The sequence below is a fragment of the Protopterus annectens genome, chromosome 6.part0, assembly GCF_019279795.1.
Source record: "Protopterus annectens isolate FY-2018-M chromosome 6.part0, PAN1.0, whole genome shotgun sequence".
Classification (NCBI taxonomy): domain Eukaryota; kingdom Metazoa; phylum Chordata; order Ceratodontiformes; family Protopteridae; genus Protopterus; species Protopterus annectens.
In genome coordinates, this window is record NC_056737.1 from 423,097,440 (window position 1) to 423,114,877 (window position 17,438).

The 17,438-nt window shown below is 43.5% G+C and overlaps 1 protein-coding gene across 5 annotated transcripts in view; it reads right to left on the reverse strand.

Moving 5' to 3' along the window:
- The window catches only part of MTA1 (metastasis associated 1), a 3,368,231-nt gene that overhangs the window by 982,874 nt on the left and 2,367,919 nt on the right, over nucleotides 1–17,438 (reverse strand). For all 5 annotated transcript variants that reach the window (XM_044074165.1, XM_044074166.1, XM_044074164.1 and 2 more), the window contains exon 12: nucleotides 2,668–2,783. In XM_044074165.1, coding sequence (XP_043930100.1) covers nucleotides 2,668–2,783 — 116 coding nt within the window. The remainder of the gene's footprint in view (nucleotides 1–2,667; nucleotides 2,784–17,438) is intronic.

Here is a 17,438-nt window from a genome sequence, read left to right on the forward strand (position 1 = left end):
TCCCATGGGGGAACAGGATCTTTGACCGGGGGGGGGGGGGGGGGGGGGGCATAACAAAAAGCTGTCTTTATTAAAGGCTTTACACAGTCTGGAAGAGGCTAAAGAGGCAGAATTCTCACCCACATGAAAATGAAAGATAGCACCCAACTAAACCTTGACAGTAGAAAAACTAGCTCCGTGTTGAAAAATATCAGCTAGAAAATCAAGAATGATGGAAATAGGAGCCATGAAAGGGTCTAAACTCCTTTGAGAGGCCCCAAAGGAAAAATGATTCCACTTGCTGCGATATAGCATCAAACTGTCCAGATTCAGATCAGGCACCCTCGAAGGGTGTGAAATTAGATCTTGAATGGGATCTAGGATCCAAGGCGGAGCCAGAAGGTGAGACCAAAGGAAGGGAAACCATACCTGGGCGAGGCCAGAATGGGGCAATGAGGATCACTTTGCTTCCCAGTCGACAAGCTTTCTGTAGAAACCTCGGAAGGTACCGGCGGGTAAGCATACAGAACACCAAGCCTGAACTAGAGTGTCTGGCCGGGGTTTCAGAATGAAACACTTGCTGCACTTCGTGTTGAAAGGAGATGCGGAGAGATTGCAGCAAGGTTGACCCCCATTCGCTGAAGAGCTGTTCCACTACTGACATATTCAGAGACCACTCGTAATGCATCAGAATGGTCTGACAACCTGTCTGTTAGGATGTTGGACCATCCCGGAATGTGCGTTGCGATGAGAAAGCAATGGTGGAGAATGCCCAATTTCCACACTCTCATGATCTCGCAAAAAAGGGGGTACAGATCTGGTCCCTCCCTGTTTGATGATATACCAGACCACTGACATGTTGTCTGAATGAATTGCTATCATTCCCAGAGGAAGAAAGGCATGAAGGGCCTGCAACATTAGAAGGACCGCCCTCATCTCTAGAACATTTATGTGCAAACTGGTCTCTATGGGGGCTTTGGACTGTCCTGCCCAAACAATGCCTCCCCCACCCGAGTTGGGAGGCATCCGTGGTCACTGTGGCTTGGGCCAGGGCTGGAACGAAGAGAGCATCCCTCCAAAATGTCCGGAGAGCACATCCACCATAGGAGGGACGACTAACAGACTCAACTGAGTTGAAATGGATATGCCAATGGCAGTTCCAACAGGGACCACAGTACAGCTAGAGTCCACTGTAGAATTCTCGTATGTAACCGGGCACACGGGAGGAGAGTTATGGTCGCCGCCATCGAGCCTAAAGCCCTCGACACTGATTTTACCATTGGGAGATGAGAGTGGTAAACCAGAGTGACATGCATCCTCAGGTTTAGAACTCTCTCCGAGGTCAGGAAGATTTTGCACTGAAGAGTATCTATCCTGGCACCAATGTAGTCTATCACCTGTAGAGGATCTAGGAGAGACATGGATGCGTTGATTGTGATCCCCAAATACAGGGCAAGAGTCAGGAAATAATCCCTGGTTTGGGAGAGTAGACGCCTGGTGGGAGCAGTGAGGAGTCAATCATCCAGGTATGGATAGACCTGAATTCCCTGAAGCCTCAGGTGAGCCGCTACCACCGTCATCACTTTGGTAAAAAAACGTTGTTTCTTTCTTATGGACACACACACACACACCCACTCACCACACTTGTACACAGAAAACACTGAATTGGGGGAGGGGAAGCAAAAATCTACACAACAATACAAACTACTCTAACTATCCTAACATTCTAACTCGACGCACCAAGCGAGGGGAGGAGAAAGGGGAACCTATACTAACACTAACAATTTTTTAAGAAAAAAAGATACTCAAATAGGTTTTACCCACTTGAATAAGTTGGAGCTCAAGAGATCACGATGCATAAGCTAGTCCTGGCAAACGAGATCTGGAGATGGAGATGGAAGGCAGTAGAGGTGTATTATGAGTAAGGGGAGGAGTTTGGAGCTCAGAGCAGGTAATAGTTGCCAGCTCAGATTCGATACAGATCCGTAACCCACAGGTTGAAGACCAAATTAAGTAAACTACTTCAGATCTACTGTTAATCTCCACCCCTGTAAAGACCCATAAATCTTAGTAACTTACCTGTAGAAGAACTAGGTCTTGTCTGCTAGTCTGAAAAAAGTACCCACTTAATAAGCTTCTGCCCTCCTATTTGGACATACAGCATCTCAGCTGTCGGATAAGCAGCTTCCACCCACCACCCTAAGGAAGGAGTTATCAAATATCACAAAGAATTCAGAAGAAAAGAAGACTGTGAATGCAGGTAATTTTAATCAATGATAGCAAGGACAGAGATCTAAACAATAGAAGTAACAAAATTAATGAATCATCAAACTGTCAGCCATAATGGATTAACACAATCAAAATGTAGTAAACAAAAATGAAGCTGATTTCTGAGGGTGGTGGAAAGGAAGAGTCCCACCAGAGGGCCTTGAGGTTCTTAGTATTAAATCAACTGGTGTCTGCTGCAATTACCAACCCCAGAGAACTTTCAAAAGTTTTCATGAGGTCCCCACTCACAACATTTCAGAATTTTACGGGAGTCATCCATTAAAAGAAGAAAAAAAAGCCTCTGAAAATACCAACATGTTACTATTAAATATGGTAATACTTCAGCCAGAGACTTACAATAATCTCATGTGCCTGCTCTGTAAATACGCTATTCATAATTACAAAGTTTATCAAACTTACTGTAACAACTTTCACATGCTCGTCCTACTCCCGCAGTCTGTCCTGGTACCCCTGTTCCATTCACCAATCCAGGCTTCATATTATTCACACTGATTTGGTTGGGGTTAGGCTTGTTGCTATATTTAGGAGAGATGCAGAATAGAAATGCCAGAATTATGCGCTCTGTTTTAATAAATTTCCACAATTGTACTCGAGTCAGTTTTGCAAATGTGTCACTGCTATTTCTCTGCTCTAAATGCATAGCACAACATCAATCAATCCAAGGCTACTATTACTGCACCCCACTTACTCAGCAACTACTTTCCTATAAATTATCATAATCAACTTATTACTTCTACAAATAAACTGAAATATACTAAAATGCAACTATAAAAGCACTAATAAGCAAACTGTAAGGACAGCACCATAACTATTTTTAGGCTCAATAATGATTAACTGCACAAGTACAGAGTTAATAACTCAGAGAGATTTGAATGTCTGATCTTCCAAAAATGGTAAACACTTAAATTTATAAGCATACCGGCAAACAGATGAATAAGAAGCAGGGTAACAAACTTTGGAGCAATGGGCATTACTTAATTCATATCTCAGTATATGTGCACCTATATTCACAGTGATAAACACTTTAAGCAAGCTCACAACCAGTGCAAAATTCAACCTACAAGTACTCAGAGGAAGCTTGTGCACACTCCACTCCCCTGCCCTACATCTATAATCACCCCATTCTCTACTCAGCTTACTTTACCTCCTTCCTCCCTCACAACCAATAGCAAAAGACAATCATTATTCCAATAATTTCTCACAATATGCTGCATCCGCTCCCTAAATCACCACTGTCATAATTTTAATTACCAATTAAAACAAACAAATCTTAAAGCCAAAGACTTACTTCATCAATACCTTAAAAATCAAATAACTGGTCCAATTTATATACTCTTCCTCTACATGATGCAGTTAAAACATTCAACACCTTATCCCTAGATACCCTAAAAAGTCATGCCCCACTTCGTAGAAAAAAAAGAGTAAAACTAAATCATTATCCACAGTTATCTATCCTAAGACTGCAAAGAACAAGACAGGCAAAGATTGGAAAGCATGACTTAAGCACAAAACATCCCGTAACCTGAAAACCTAGAGAACTTCTTAACTTAGCAAAAAACAGACAATAAAAACCAATGCTGTAGTCATTTCCAATTCAATCACAAAAATAAAGGTCCTCAATACACAAACTACTAAACCCAGGTAATAAAAGTGCTTCTAGTCTTTCTCATTGCAAATTACCACAAGATACCTTAACCACTTTCAACACTTATAAAAAGCATTGCCAATCTAACCAGTGACTCACCACCTTGTACCAGACCATCTCCAACTTTAACCACCACATCTAACATTAGTAATCCCACAGACTCACACAGGATAATTTATTTATTTAATAATATTATGTATGGTTTTGTGTTTGGTGTGTTTTCAGCTCACACAGGATATAATCCACATCATCTAGTACTAGTCCACCCTCACCCTACTCCCAAATCAGAAACCAATGTAGCTCAATGTCCAATCCAACATCTTCACTGAAAACAGTGCATTTACCTCCACTTAAAAAAAAACTTTGACTCGTAACATGCTCCACAGCTGCAGACACAGCCTCCCACCTCAATACCTTAAAATGGCAGCTGCTGTCATAGCCTACTGTGTGTGAATCTTAAATCAGTAGATTTCTACTCAAACATACGTGCCCATCAACTGAAAAAAATCATACATCACACCCTTGCACAAAGGAGGTAGTTCAGCAGATATATCCAACTTTTACGCCATTTCAATTAACTGTCTCTAAAATCCTTGAGAAATGCTTGCAAAACAACTTCTCCATTATCTCCTACAACAGTGACGCCTAACCCCCACACAAACCTGGCTTCTGACCTACCCACAGCACAAGTACCATTCTAATACCCTTCATGAAAAGCATAAATAAACAAAGGTATTCTGGCAAACTGGTTTCCTCCTTACTCCTGGATCTCTCCAACTCTTTTGATATGGTTTCCAATAGTAAACTCCTTAATCAAATGTCTGAACTCACTTATTTCCCAGCTCCTTACATTGATTCAATAGCTACATGTCTGACAGGCAGCAATGTGCCCTCCTACATTCCTGTCACTAGTGGTGTACCCCAGGGCTCAACATTAGGACCCCCTCATTTTTACTGTACTTTAATACATTTTAAAGTATTTCCCTCCATAATGCTAACCAGACAGACCTCCCTTATACAATATGAGGATGATACAAGTCACACACGTGCATTTTACAACCTGAAATAACTCAACTTACCAAAAAATAAAAATTCACTTCTCTTGAAACCTGGCTCAACAACGACCAACAACTCAACAACTGCTCTTTGCAAAGAAAGTACAGTGGTGTAGCTGAACTTACCATAACAGAAGACGTTTGAATGATCACTGCTGAAGTAGACTTAGCTATATGGGTTATATTATGCCAAGGATATAACAGCCAGCCAGCTTTCAAAGCTTTAGGGCAGCTTCCACATGCTCAAGCTGTCAGGCAACTTGAGCTGAGATGACTAAAAAACAAGTCTGAGTGCAAAGCCCTTAGGAACTTTCCTACCAGTAGAGAGAGGGGGAGGCTGAGCCCTAAAAGGATAATGCCAGGAACAAAAAATGTTCATACCCTAGCATAAAAAAGCAAACCAAAATACAAAGGGGATGGAGAGACGGAGCAGTACAGCAGCTGTGACCATTCAAACATCTACTGTTATGTTAAGTTCAACTTGTACAACTGTACTATGTTCATCACATTGATCACTACTGCAGGAGCCTTAGCTATATGGGTAGAGCACTTTAGCTAAAGTACAGTTTTGTACCTACCATAAATGTAGATGTTCGAGTGCTAATACAGCTGCAGTCATAACAGATGGGTTATCCTGCCATCATGCGGGTCCTCGGTCGGCCGAATTCCAAAGTCTAGGTCTGGCGTCGGTTGTCGTCGCTTCTTCCCTGACGTCAGTGCGGCAAGGTTATAAAAGAACCAGCCGACGCCATCTTCTTCAGTTTTTCTTGCCCCAGATGTCAGGTGCCCCCAGAAGGAAGGCAAAACATAAACTTATGTAATAATGTAATATAGAATAACCAAAAAACAGTAGTTTGCAAGCAAATACACCATAAAAGAATACCCCAATCAGGTTGTATGAGAAGGTGTTTGTCATAAGGCCTGTCCCAAGAGGGGATGGAGGGAGGGAAACCTGGACTGCAGCTGTATTAGCACTCGAACATCTACATTTATGGTAGGTACAAAACTGTACTGTGTTCATCGTGCATACAGCTGCAGTCATAACAGATGGGTAGAATCCCAAAGCTAAAAAGGGGTGGCAGGCACTAAGTGGAAGTAGGAGGAGCAAGGATGCCCTGCAAGACTGCTGTGGCAAAGCCCGCTCTAGATTTAGAGTAAAGTGGAAGGTGATAGTGCTTGGAGAAAGTGTGCACAGAACTCCAAGTGGCTGCTTCCAAAATGTCCTTGGTAGGAACCCCCCCCTGAGGAAAGCTGCAGAGGTGGCTGTGGCCCTTGTGGAGTGGGATCTGATGCTTGAAGGCATAGTTTTTCCATGAAATGAGTAACAAAAGCGTATGCAGTGGGCTATCCATTTTGAGATTGTCTGTTTGGAGATAGCCTTTCCTTGAGCACCTGTAGCATAGGACACAAAGAGCTGCTTGGATTTTCTGAATGGCTTTGTCCTGTCCAAATAATAACAAAGTTGTCTGTGAATGTCCAAGGAATGTAGTAGTCTTTCCCCTTTGTTTTGTGGGTTAGGGTAAAAGGTAGGTAAGTGGATAGTCTGATTCAAGGCTACACTGGATACTACCTCTAGCATAAAGGAAGGGTTGGTTCGTAAGGAAACTCTGTACTGATGGAAAATGATGAAAGGTTGCACAGCCATGAGGGCCTGTAGTTCCGAAACCCTGCGTGCTGAGGTGATAGCCAGAAGGAAGGCTGTTTTCCATGACAAATATTGCAGTTCTGTTGAAGCAGCTGGCTCAAATGGAGGCAGGGTCAGTTTTTCCAAAATGAAGTTGAGGTCCAAAGCAGGTACTGGTGGTTTCCTTGGGGGGTTTATATTCTTAGCCCCTCTGAGGAACTGTCTTAAGAGAGGATGAGAGAATAAAGGAGGATCTGTGTTGTATTGTGCAGAAATGGCTGAAGCATGGATCTTGATGGAGGAGAAGGAAAGTCCACTGTTTAACATCTCAGCTAGGTACTGTAATATTTGAGGTAAATTTCCCAAGGATTCTGGCCCTTTTTCTGATTTCAGGCACAAAACCGTTTCCATCTGGCGGAGTAGGCTTTTCTAGTAGAAGGTCTTCTGGCCTCCAATATGACATCCTGCACCTCCTTGGAGAGGAGGGTCTGTTGGGAAATCAAGGGATTCTCCATGCGGCTAGATTGAGGGTTTTCAGCTGACTGTGAAGAGTTTTGAAGTTGTGCTGGGACAACAGAAGAGGCACTAGAGGCAGGATCTATGGTGGGGAATGTGTCAGGCTCTTCAGGATTGGATACCAGTGTTGTCTTTGCCAGTCTGGAGCAATGAGAATCATGTTTGGCCTCTCTGCTCTGGCTTTTAATAGAACTTTGGGCAGCAGAGGAAGAGGTGGAAAGGCATAGACTGTCAATGTTGTCCAATTGAAAGAAAGTGCGTCCACTTTCCAGGCCTGTGGGTGATAGATCCTTGAGCAAAATTTTTCCAGTTGGTAATTTCTGTGGGTAGCAAAGAGATCTATGTCTGGACGTCCCCATGCCTGAGTTATCTTTGCGAAAACTTGAGGATGCAACTTCCATTCGTGTGGATCTGTCATATTTCTGCTTAGGCTGTCTGCCAGTGTGTTTTCCTTTCCTGGCAGGAATTGTGCTTGAAGTTGGATTTGCAATTCCAGAGCCGTGTTCCAAAGGGACATGGCTAGTCTGCACAGGGGGTATGAATGAGTTCCTCCCTGTTTGTTTATGTACCACATCACTGTGGTGTTGTCTGTCCTTATCAATAGCTGACCTGGATGCAGTAGGTCTTTGAAGGCCATAATAGTATTTTGCACTGCTAGCGTTTCCTTTTGATTGATGTGTAGGTGCTTTTCTTTTTGGGACCATTTTCCCTGAATGCACTTATCTGTCATGTGCGCCTCCCAGGCGTAGTCCGAGGCGTCTGTTGTGATTATCTGATTTGCTTGAGGTATGCAGAAAAGGAGACCTATGTTTCTTTGGCATGCTTGAGCCCACCACAGAAATTCCTTTTGAAGACATGGAATGAGTGGTATAATTCTTTCCAAACTGTGGCTTTGTTGAGACCGTAGGTTTTTTAGGTACCACTGAAGTTTCCTCATATGCAGCTTTGCACATGGGATCAGCAGGATGCAAGATGCCATGAATCCCAGAGCCTGCAGGACTTTCCTTGCAGTCAGCCTGGTGAAGGTTGCCATTTTGTTGAAGTATTGAGATAGTTGCCCTTGCTTCTCTGGCGTGAGGTAGGCCATCTGGGTGTTTGTATTCAAGCTGGCACCCAGGAAAATTACTGTCTGAGAGGGTATTAGTTTTGATTTCTTTTTGTTGACTGTGTATCCCAGAAAGTTCAACAGTTTTATTACAAACGCCAGGTGTTTCAGAAGTATGTGCTTGCTGTCCGCTTGGATCAGGCAGTCGTCCAGATATGGGTATATTTGTATCCCTTGAAGTCTTAAGAAGGCAATTACTGATGCCAGGCATTTCGTAAACACTCTGGGCGCAGTAGATAAGCCAAAGGGCAATGCAGAGAATTGATAATGGGTTGAACCTGCAAGAAATCTGAGGTATCTTCTGCAATCTTGTCTGATAGGGACATGCAGGTATGCCTCCTTGAGGTCCAATGTTACCAGCCAAGACTCCTTGCCCAGCATGGGAAAAAGCTGCTGTAATGTGAGCATCTTGAATTTTGGTACGAGTAAATATGTGTTTAGCATGGATAGGTCTAGAACAGGTCTCCAATCTTTGTCCTTCCTTGATACCAGGAATAGTCTGGAATAAAAACCTTGACCTTGTTCTTTTGCAGGTACCTCTTGAATAGCTTTCATGTCCATGAGAGCTGAAATTTGTTTTTGTGCCTCTGCCCTTTGATTTTGTGGCAGGTTTGGCATGCCTCTCATTTTTGGAAGGGTGTGAAAGTGGAATCTGTAGCCTTTGTCTATAATGTCCAGGATCCATTTGTCTTTTGTGACAATATGCCAATTTTTTGAAAATAATGCCAGTTTTCCACCTAAAGGTGCTGCCATTAAAGCTTTGCTTGGCATGCAAAGGGGAAAGTCATTGTGTCTGCTTTCTGAACGACTGTGATCTATCTTCTCCACCTCTTGGGGTAGGTGCTTGCCATTGTCTGGCTCTGAATGATCCTTGTGATTGCCCTCTACCCCTCGGGCACCTGTATCTGCCTCTTTGAGGTCTGTCTGTGGCTGGAAAGGACCAATTTTTTGAAGGCCAGTTTCTGCTGAAACGTGGAGGTTGTACCTGTAGGAAATCTTTCACTGTTTGCATTGATCTTGCCTTTTCCTCCATTTTCTTTAGTACCTCCTCAGCTTTAACATCAAACAATACATCTTTTTGAAAAGGGGCATCTAGTAATTTAGCTTTGACATGATCTGGTAAGGTCTGCTCTTTGAGCCAAGCATGTCTACATATGACAGACCCTGTAACAGCAGCTCTACATGAGGCCTCCAAAGCATCAAAACCACACTGCAAGGTATGTTTACCCACTTGCTCTGCACTATGCAACAAATCCTGCAACTATCTGGTTGCTCAGGTTGTGTCATTTTGCTTTTCAACTGAGATAACAAAAACTGTTGATACTTTAACATATGGAACTGACAGTTTAATGCCCTCATGGTTAAAGTGGCCGAGGTGTACACCTTTCCCCCCCACCTTTCTAAAGCTCTGGAATCTCTCTCTGAAGGTAATGGGTTTTTAGCAGTAGAGGCCTTAATTCCCTTGTGGCCCTGTGAAATAGTTTCTGGGTCAGCAGCATGGCTTTTGTATAGGAACTGGTGTGAATCAGGAACCTGGTAATACCCGTCAGGTTTAACAGGAGCTGGAGGAAAAGAATCTGGGTTGAGGCTGGCTTCTGTGTACACATCATCTAATATATCTAAGACAGGAGGGATAGCCAGAGGCCTGTGCTGGGGAAGCAAGAGAAAATCCCTGAGCCTTTTCTTGGAATCTGGGTAATCTTGGCCTTCCCAGTGAAAGTATTCCCTCAAGGTATGTAGGGTTTCCCCAAAAGAACAGTCCTCGGGGGGGGGGGGGGAGACCTGGTCCTCCGAATGTTCTGAGGTAATAGAGGCTTGATCTGAGGAAGGGTAGTCTTCCTCCAATCTGGGCCTTTTGTCCGAGGGGGGTTGAGAACCCCTGATAAGAGTAATCAAATCCTCAGCCATTTTGAGCATCTGTTTTTTAGGCATGGGGCCTTGAGAGGGGGTCTGTGGTCCTTGTTTTTTAGTTTTCATGGCTGCTTTAGATTTTGTGAAAGCCTTAATGGAAAAGGAGGAAGGCCTGAAGACACCTTGAGAAGTGGCAGGCCTGTCTAAACTCTGAGTTTCCCCGCCAAGAGTGGCGTCGGTATCTGTAGTCGGAATGGGGACCGAGGAGCCTGCGACCTCGGGCACAGAAGACACCGGTAATGAAGCGGCATCGGTAGGCGCCTCGCTGAGAACCGGAGCACCGGTAGTCGATTTTAGCGTGGTGTCAGTAGAAGTCGCGGACCTCATATGTCAGTCCTTATCTTTGCGTCTTTTACTCAAAACTGGAATCGGAGTATCCGACGACATAATGTAATTAAATTTTTTACCAAAATAGTGGTGGGCGAACTCTGCCCGACGCTTAATAGTGCGTTTGTTGAATCTAGCACAAAAACGTCAGGCCGAGACGTTGTGGTCTGGGCCTAAGCAAGGAATACAGAAAGAATGGAAATCCTTATGCGGTATTTGCTTCCCACATGAAATGCAATTATTAACTTTGCCTGACATCGGTCTGAGGCAAGAAAATTTCCCCAACGGGGTACTTAGCTTTCAAGACGACTTCGGCTGAAATATTTTCGTAAATCTCAGGAGCTGGCCGACCGGCACTTGCGAACTGCTTCTGCTTCAGGCACCGCGCGGCAAGAAAGACTGAAGAAGATGCCGTCGGCTGGTTCTTTTATACCCCTGCCGCACTGACGTCAGGGAAGAAGCGACGACAACCAACACCAGACCTAGACTTTGGAATTCGGCCGACCGAGGATCCGCCTGACGGCAGGATAACCCATCTGTTATGACTGCAGCTGTATGCATGATGAACATCTCCATTTGGGAGGTAGATGGAGAAGAGTCCAGGATCCCTTGGAGAATGGTCCAAGCTTGATATGGACTTCAAGAAGGAATCAAACTTACAGTGCTTTGTAAAACTATGAATAGAGGATCAAGTAGCAGTTTCTAGAATACTTCAGAATCCAACCCTTTCCAAAAAGCCATAGATATAGTCAAGGCACTGGGAGAGTGGGCCTTGACCCTGCCTGGAATAGTTTTGTCATGTAAGCATAACAAAAGGTAAAAACCTTAGACATCCATTTGGAAATAGTTTGACACAGGTTTTCCCATCTTAACTTCACAAGCAATGACTAATTGATCTGAAGATCTGAAAGATTTAGTTCAGGACAGTATCAAGAGTTGTCTTTGGACATCCAAATTAAGGAGTGTTCTTTCTCCTTCATTTTTAGGTTTAGGAAAGAAAACGGGGAGACAGTTTGGCTTAAAGTAAACTTGCATACCACTTTAGGCATAAAAGAAGGATTAGCTCTCAATGAAACCTTGCCCCTATGGAAAATTATATAGGGGTTGACTCACCATAAGAGCATGCAACTCAAATATACTTCCTGCAGAGATTGAGCAATCAGTAAAACTGTTTTCCATGTTAAGAACCTTAAGTCAGCCAGATTAGCTGGTTTAAATAGATCAAGTGTTCGCTTCTCTAACAAAAATTTAGATCCAAAGGAGGGCCCACTAGTTTTTTTTACAGGGCTCTTATGCAAAACCACTTTCAAGAACATTTTGACATGACACTGCATTGAAAGAGGAGGATCCATGGGTAGACATGCTCAAATGGCCAACAAATGAAACTTGACAGAAGAAGTAAGGCAACAGAACAGTAACCCACAAAAACATTGTAAAACCAGAGAACAACTACCAGCGAATGGGGTTCTGGTTATGCTGTAAGCACCAGCTAAAAAATATTTTCCATTTGTTAATATATGAGTTTGTAGTAGTAGGCTTTCTTGCCTCCAGTAGCACCTGCTGCACATCCTCAGTAAAAAGCTGCCTAAAAGGAATTAAAACCATCCTCTAGGCAGTCAGCTGAAGATGATTTATGTCAGGGTGCATATCACACACCCTTCTTCTTGTACAAGTAAATCAAGTCTGTGAGGAAGCTTGTGATAATTGCCCTAGGTCATTTCAAAAAGAAGGGAGTCACCACAATGATCTTGGGGGATTCTGAATCTTCAGAAGTGCCCCTGATATTAGTAGAAAGGATGGAAAAAGCATAAAGGAAGATTCCTGTCCAAGGAAAGGAAAAGGCATCTGTCCTCAAGGCTTTCTTAAATAGAGTCCTGGAGCAGAATTGTGCCAGTTGATTGTTCAGAGAGGAGGCAAACAGGTCTACTTGAGGAAAGTACAGTTGTGTACACTTATCATAAATGTAGATGTTTGAGTGTATTCACTGTTGCAGTCATTACATTTGGGTAATCTGCTGGCAGGTTGCCCTCAGTCGGCCTGATTAGCAAAGTATTGGGTCCTGCGTCAGTTGATGACCCTTCTTCCATGACGTCAGGGGTATAAAACATGCAGCCGACGCCATTTTCATCAGTTTTTCTCACCCCAGATGTCTGGTGCCCCTCAAATGGGGAGCAAAAAAAAAAAATATATATATATATATATATATATATATACACATACATATATATATATATATATATGTATGCATGTAATTTACAACACAAAAATATACCTCCAAATAAAAGCAAATACAACAAAAAGGCTTTTGAGCATAGTAACAGAAAGAAGAGGTATAAAAAGAGAAATGTAGGGGGCTGGCGGGTGGTAAACCAGGACTGCAACAGTGTATACACTCGAACATCTACATTTATGGTAAGTGTACACAACTGTACTATGTTCTTCATGTTTCACTGTTGCAGTCATTACATTTGGGTAGAATCCCAAAGCTATGGTTGGGAGGATGGAATTATACAGCATTAGGAGCAGCTATAAGGCCCTGCAGGACAGCAGTGGCAAAGCCTGCTCTGGATTTATAGAAGAGAGGTAAATGGTAATGCTTGGTGAACGTATGAATTGAGCTCCAGGTAGCAGCTTCTAGAATGTCTCTGGTAGGAACCCCTCTGAGAAAGGCTGCAGAAGTAGATGCAGCCCTGGTGGAATGGGATCTGATCACCTTGGGGGCAGGTTTACCATGATGCATGTAGCAGAAATTAATACAACTGCTTATCCATTTTGAAATTGTCTGCCTTGAGATAGCCTTTCCCTCTGCCCCTGCAGCAAATGCCACCAGTAGTGGCTCAGATTTTCTTAGATATTTTGTCCTGTTCAAGTAGAATCTTAGTTGTCTGTGTACATCCAATGAATGCAGAATCTGCTCCCCCTTGTTCTGTGGATTTGGGAAAAAAGTTAGCAGATGAATGGTCTGATTAAGAGCCACACTATATACCACTTTAGGCATAAAGGATGGATTAGTCCTAAGCGCTACCCTATCCGGGTAGAAAATAATAAAAGGCTCCACTGCCACGAGAGCCTGTAGTTCTGAAATCCTTCTAGTTGAAGTGACTGCTAAAAGAAAAGCTGTCCTCCAAGAGAGAAATTTTATGTCCGCAGTAGCAGCTGGCTCAAAAGGAGGCAGGGTGAGTTTTTCCAACACAAAATTGAGGTCCCATGCAGGAGTTGGTGCTCTCCTGGGAGGTCTTAAATTTTTAGCCCCTCTGAGATACTGCTTTAGCAGGGGATAAGAAAAGAGGGGAGGCTCTGTGTTGTAATGAGCTGAAATGGAAGAGCTGTGGATTTTTATGGAAGAGAAAGATAGGCCCTTGTGAAGCATCTCAGTTAAATATTGCAGAATCTGAGGAATATTGGGCATTTCTGAGCTTACTCCTTGTGCCTGATTCTAGGCACAGAATCTTTTCCATTTATCAGCAAAAGATTTTCTAGTACTAGGTCTTCTAGCCTCCAAAATGACATCCATCACAGGTTTGCTGAGAGATGTAACTGGTGAAATTAGTTAATTAGCCATGCTGCAAGATTCAGAGTTTGGAGTTGAGTGTGTAGAATTTGAAAGTTCCGCTGAGACAGTAGATAAGGTGTCTGAGGAAGGTACCATGGAGGAAGGTGTGACATTGTGTAGGAGCAGGTACCAGTGTTGGCGAGGCCAGTCTGGCGCAATCAGAATAATTTTTGTTTTTTCCTGTCTGACTTTTAGTAATACCTTGGAGAGCCAAGCTCAGAGGAGGAGGAAAAGCATAGACTGATAGGTTTTTCCAGCTGAAGGATAGAGCATTCACTTTCCAAGCTTTTTTGTGATGGATTCTTGTGCAGAATTTGTCCAACTGATAGTTTTGGGGTGAGGCAAAAAGATCTAAGTCTAGGCTCCCCCATATCAGTGTCAACATGCTGAAGATTTGCGGATCCAGTTTCCATTCGTGTGGGCCCATAAGATTTCTGCTTAGTTCGTCTGCCGGAGTATTTTGCTTTCCTGACAGGAACTGAGCTTGTAGATGTATTTGGTAAGTCAAGGCTGTGTTCCACAAGGGCATGGCTAGTCTGCAAAGAGGGTAGGAATGGATACCCCTCTGCTTGTTTATGTATCACATGACTGAGGTGCTGTACGTCTTTATCAGTAGTTGTCCTGGATGAAGAAAGTCATTGAAAGCTGTCAGAGCATTCTGTACAGCTAGCATCTCTTTCTGGTTGATATGCAGGTGCATTTGATTTGGGCTCCATTCGCCGTGAATGCATCTCCCTGCCAGATGCACCCCCCAAGCATAGTCTGATGCATCTGTAGTCAGGGTTTGGGTGGCAGGAGGTGGAATGAATGACAGTCCCTTGTTTTGGTGACAGGCCTCTGCCCACCATAGGAACTCTTGCTGCAGGCAAGGAATGATAGGAATCATTGTTTCCAGGCTGTGACAATGTTGACTACATATGCTTTTTAGGTACCATTGAAGTTTCCTCATATGCGGTTTTGCATATGGAATTAGAAGAATGCAGGAATCCATGAACCCCAAGACCTGCAGAATTTGTCTTGCAGATAACTGGGTTTTTGTGGCCACTTGTTTGAAGCAAGTCATCAATTGGATTTGTTTGTCTGGCGTGAGGTAAGCCATCTGGGCAGCTGTATTCAAACTTGCACCCAGGAATGTAATTTTTTGAGAGGGTACCAGTTGTGATTTCTTTTCGTTTATGGTGTACCCTAGACAAGTTAGAAGCCTTTTTACGAACGCCAGATACTGTAGAAGAATGTCCTTGTTTTCTGCCTGAATTAGACAATCGTCCAGATAAGGATAAATTTTAATTTTCTTTGTCTGCAAAATGTAATTACTGGTGCCAGGCACTTTTTGAAGACCCTGGGTGCAGTAGATAAGCCACAGGGCAGTGTAGAGAACTGGTAATGCAAATAGCCTGCTTTGAAGCGGAGGTATCTTCTGCAAGATTCCCTGATTGGGATATGCAGGTAAGCCTCTTTTAAGTCTAGAGTTACCAACCAGGCATCCTTGCCTAGCATAGGCAATAACTGTTGTAGAGTCAGCATCTTGAAATTTGGAATGTCCAGGAAAGTATTTAGAATGGATAAGTCCAGAATTGGACGCCATGATTTGTCTTTTCTGGGTACCAGGAAAAGTCTTAAATAAAAACCTTGTCCCTTTTCCTTTTCTGGTACTGGTTGAATAGCCCCCATATTCATGAAGGACATAACTTGTTTCTGGGCCTCTGCCCACTGATTTGGTGGCAGATCTGGCCATCCGTTTGGAATTGGCAATGTGTGGAAATGAAATCTGTATCCCTGGGATACTATATTTAAAACCCACTTGTCCTGGGTAATTAGATGCCAATTTTGTGCATGAAGTGCTAGTTTTCCCCCCAAAGGGGCTGCCAAAAGATAAGTGCTTGGAAATGGCAGAGGAAAGTCATTGAGACTGTTTACCGTAGGGAGGTGCCTTGCTACTTCCAGATTTGGAGGTGGAGGCACCCCATTGTTTTGATCTTTTAGTTCCTTGTGACTGAAACTTGGAGCCTTTGGAGTGTCTGGGTTTGGCCTGAGCAGCTCTGGTGGGTACTGGAAAGGACCAGTTCTTAGTAGGCCAGTGCCTACTGAACCTGGGTGGCTGCACTTGTAGGAAATATTTTACAGTTTGCATAGATTTAGCTTTGTCTTCCATGTTTTTCAAAACTACTTCTGCCTTATTACCAAACAGACTGTCCTGTTGAAAAGGAGCATCCAACAATTTTGCTTTAACATGATCAGGCAGATTTTGCTCCTTGAGCCAAGCATGCCTTCTTATCACAGATCCAGTTACAGCTGCCCTGCAAGAGGCCTCCAAGGAATCAAAACCACATTGCGAAGTATGCTTTCCAACTTGTTCAGCAGAATGCAATAAATCCTGTAACTCTATTTCCCACACAGTCAGAAATCAACATAATTTTCTGATTAAGTAAGCCCATGACATGCTGCTGCTATTTAAGCATATGAAATTGACAATTTAAAGCCCTGATTGCCAGGGTTGCAGATGTGTAAACCTTCTTACCCCATCTATCCAGCGCCCTGGAGTCTCTAGCAGAAGGGGTAGGATTTTTAGCACTGGAAGCCTCAACACCCTTGGGATCCTGAGAAATTGTTTCAGGGTCAGCTGTAGGAGTTTTTAAAAAGAAATTTGTGAGAGTCAGGAACCCTGTAATATCTGTCTGGCTTACTAGGAGCCGGAGGCAGGGAATCAGGAGCCATGCTTGATTCTGAGAAAAACATCATCAACAATGTCTAGAACAGGAGGTATAGCCAAAGGCCTATGATGAGGAAGAAGGAAATCCCTAAGCCTCTTTTTGCATTCTGAAACATCCTGACTCTCCCAATGAAAATGTTCCCTTAAGGTATGCAAAGTTTCTCCAAAAGAAAAATCCTCAGGAGGAGAAGCAGAAGGGATGGATTCTTCTGCATCAGAGTCCTCATAAGGTGGAACAGATAATTCCTGATCAGAAGAGGAATCAGAAGAAATGGAAACCTGATCTGAAGATTCATAATCAGTGCCTTGCCTAAGCCTCTTAGCAGGAGGGGGTTGGGAACACCTGATCAAAGTAATTAGATCCTCACCCGTTTTGATCATTTGTTTTTCAGGCATTGGGGCCTGTGCATGTGGCCCATGCATCGTTTTTTTAGACATAGAAGTTGGTTTTGGCCTTGTTTTTGAAGATAGTGTCGGTTTAATATACAAATCCTTAGGCCTGAAAACACCCTCAGAAGCCGGTGCCTGCTCAGCAGCTCCGGACCCATCCAAGGTAGAGACCTCCGCGGGTTCAATTCTTAAAGTGTCTCGTGGCATACCGGACTCTGAATGGGTCTCAGTGGAGGCCTGCAAATCAAACGTAGCGGGTATCAGGGGCTGCGAAAGCGCCTCACTGAGAACCGGCGACTGGCTTAGGAGAAGCTTCGTCATCGGTTTTGGACCT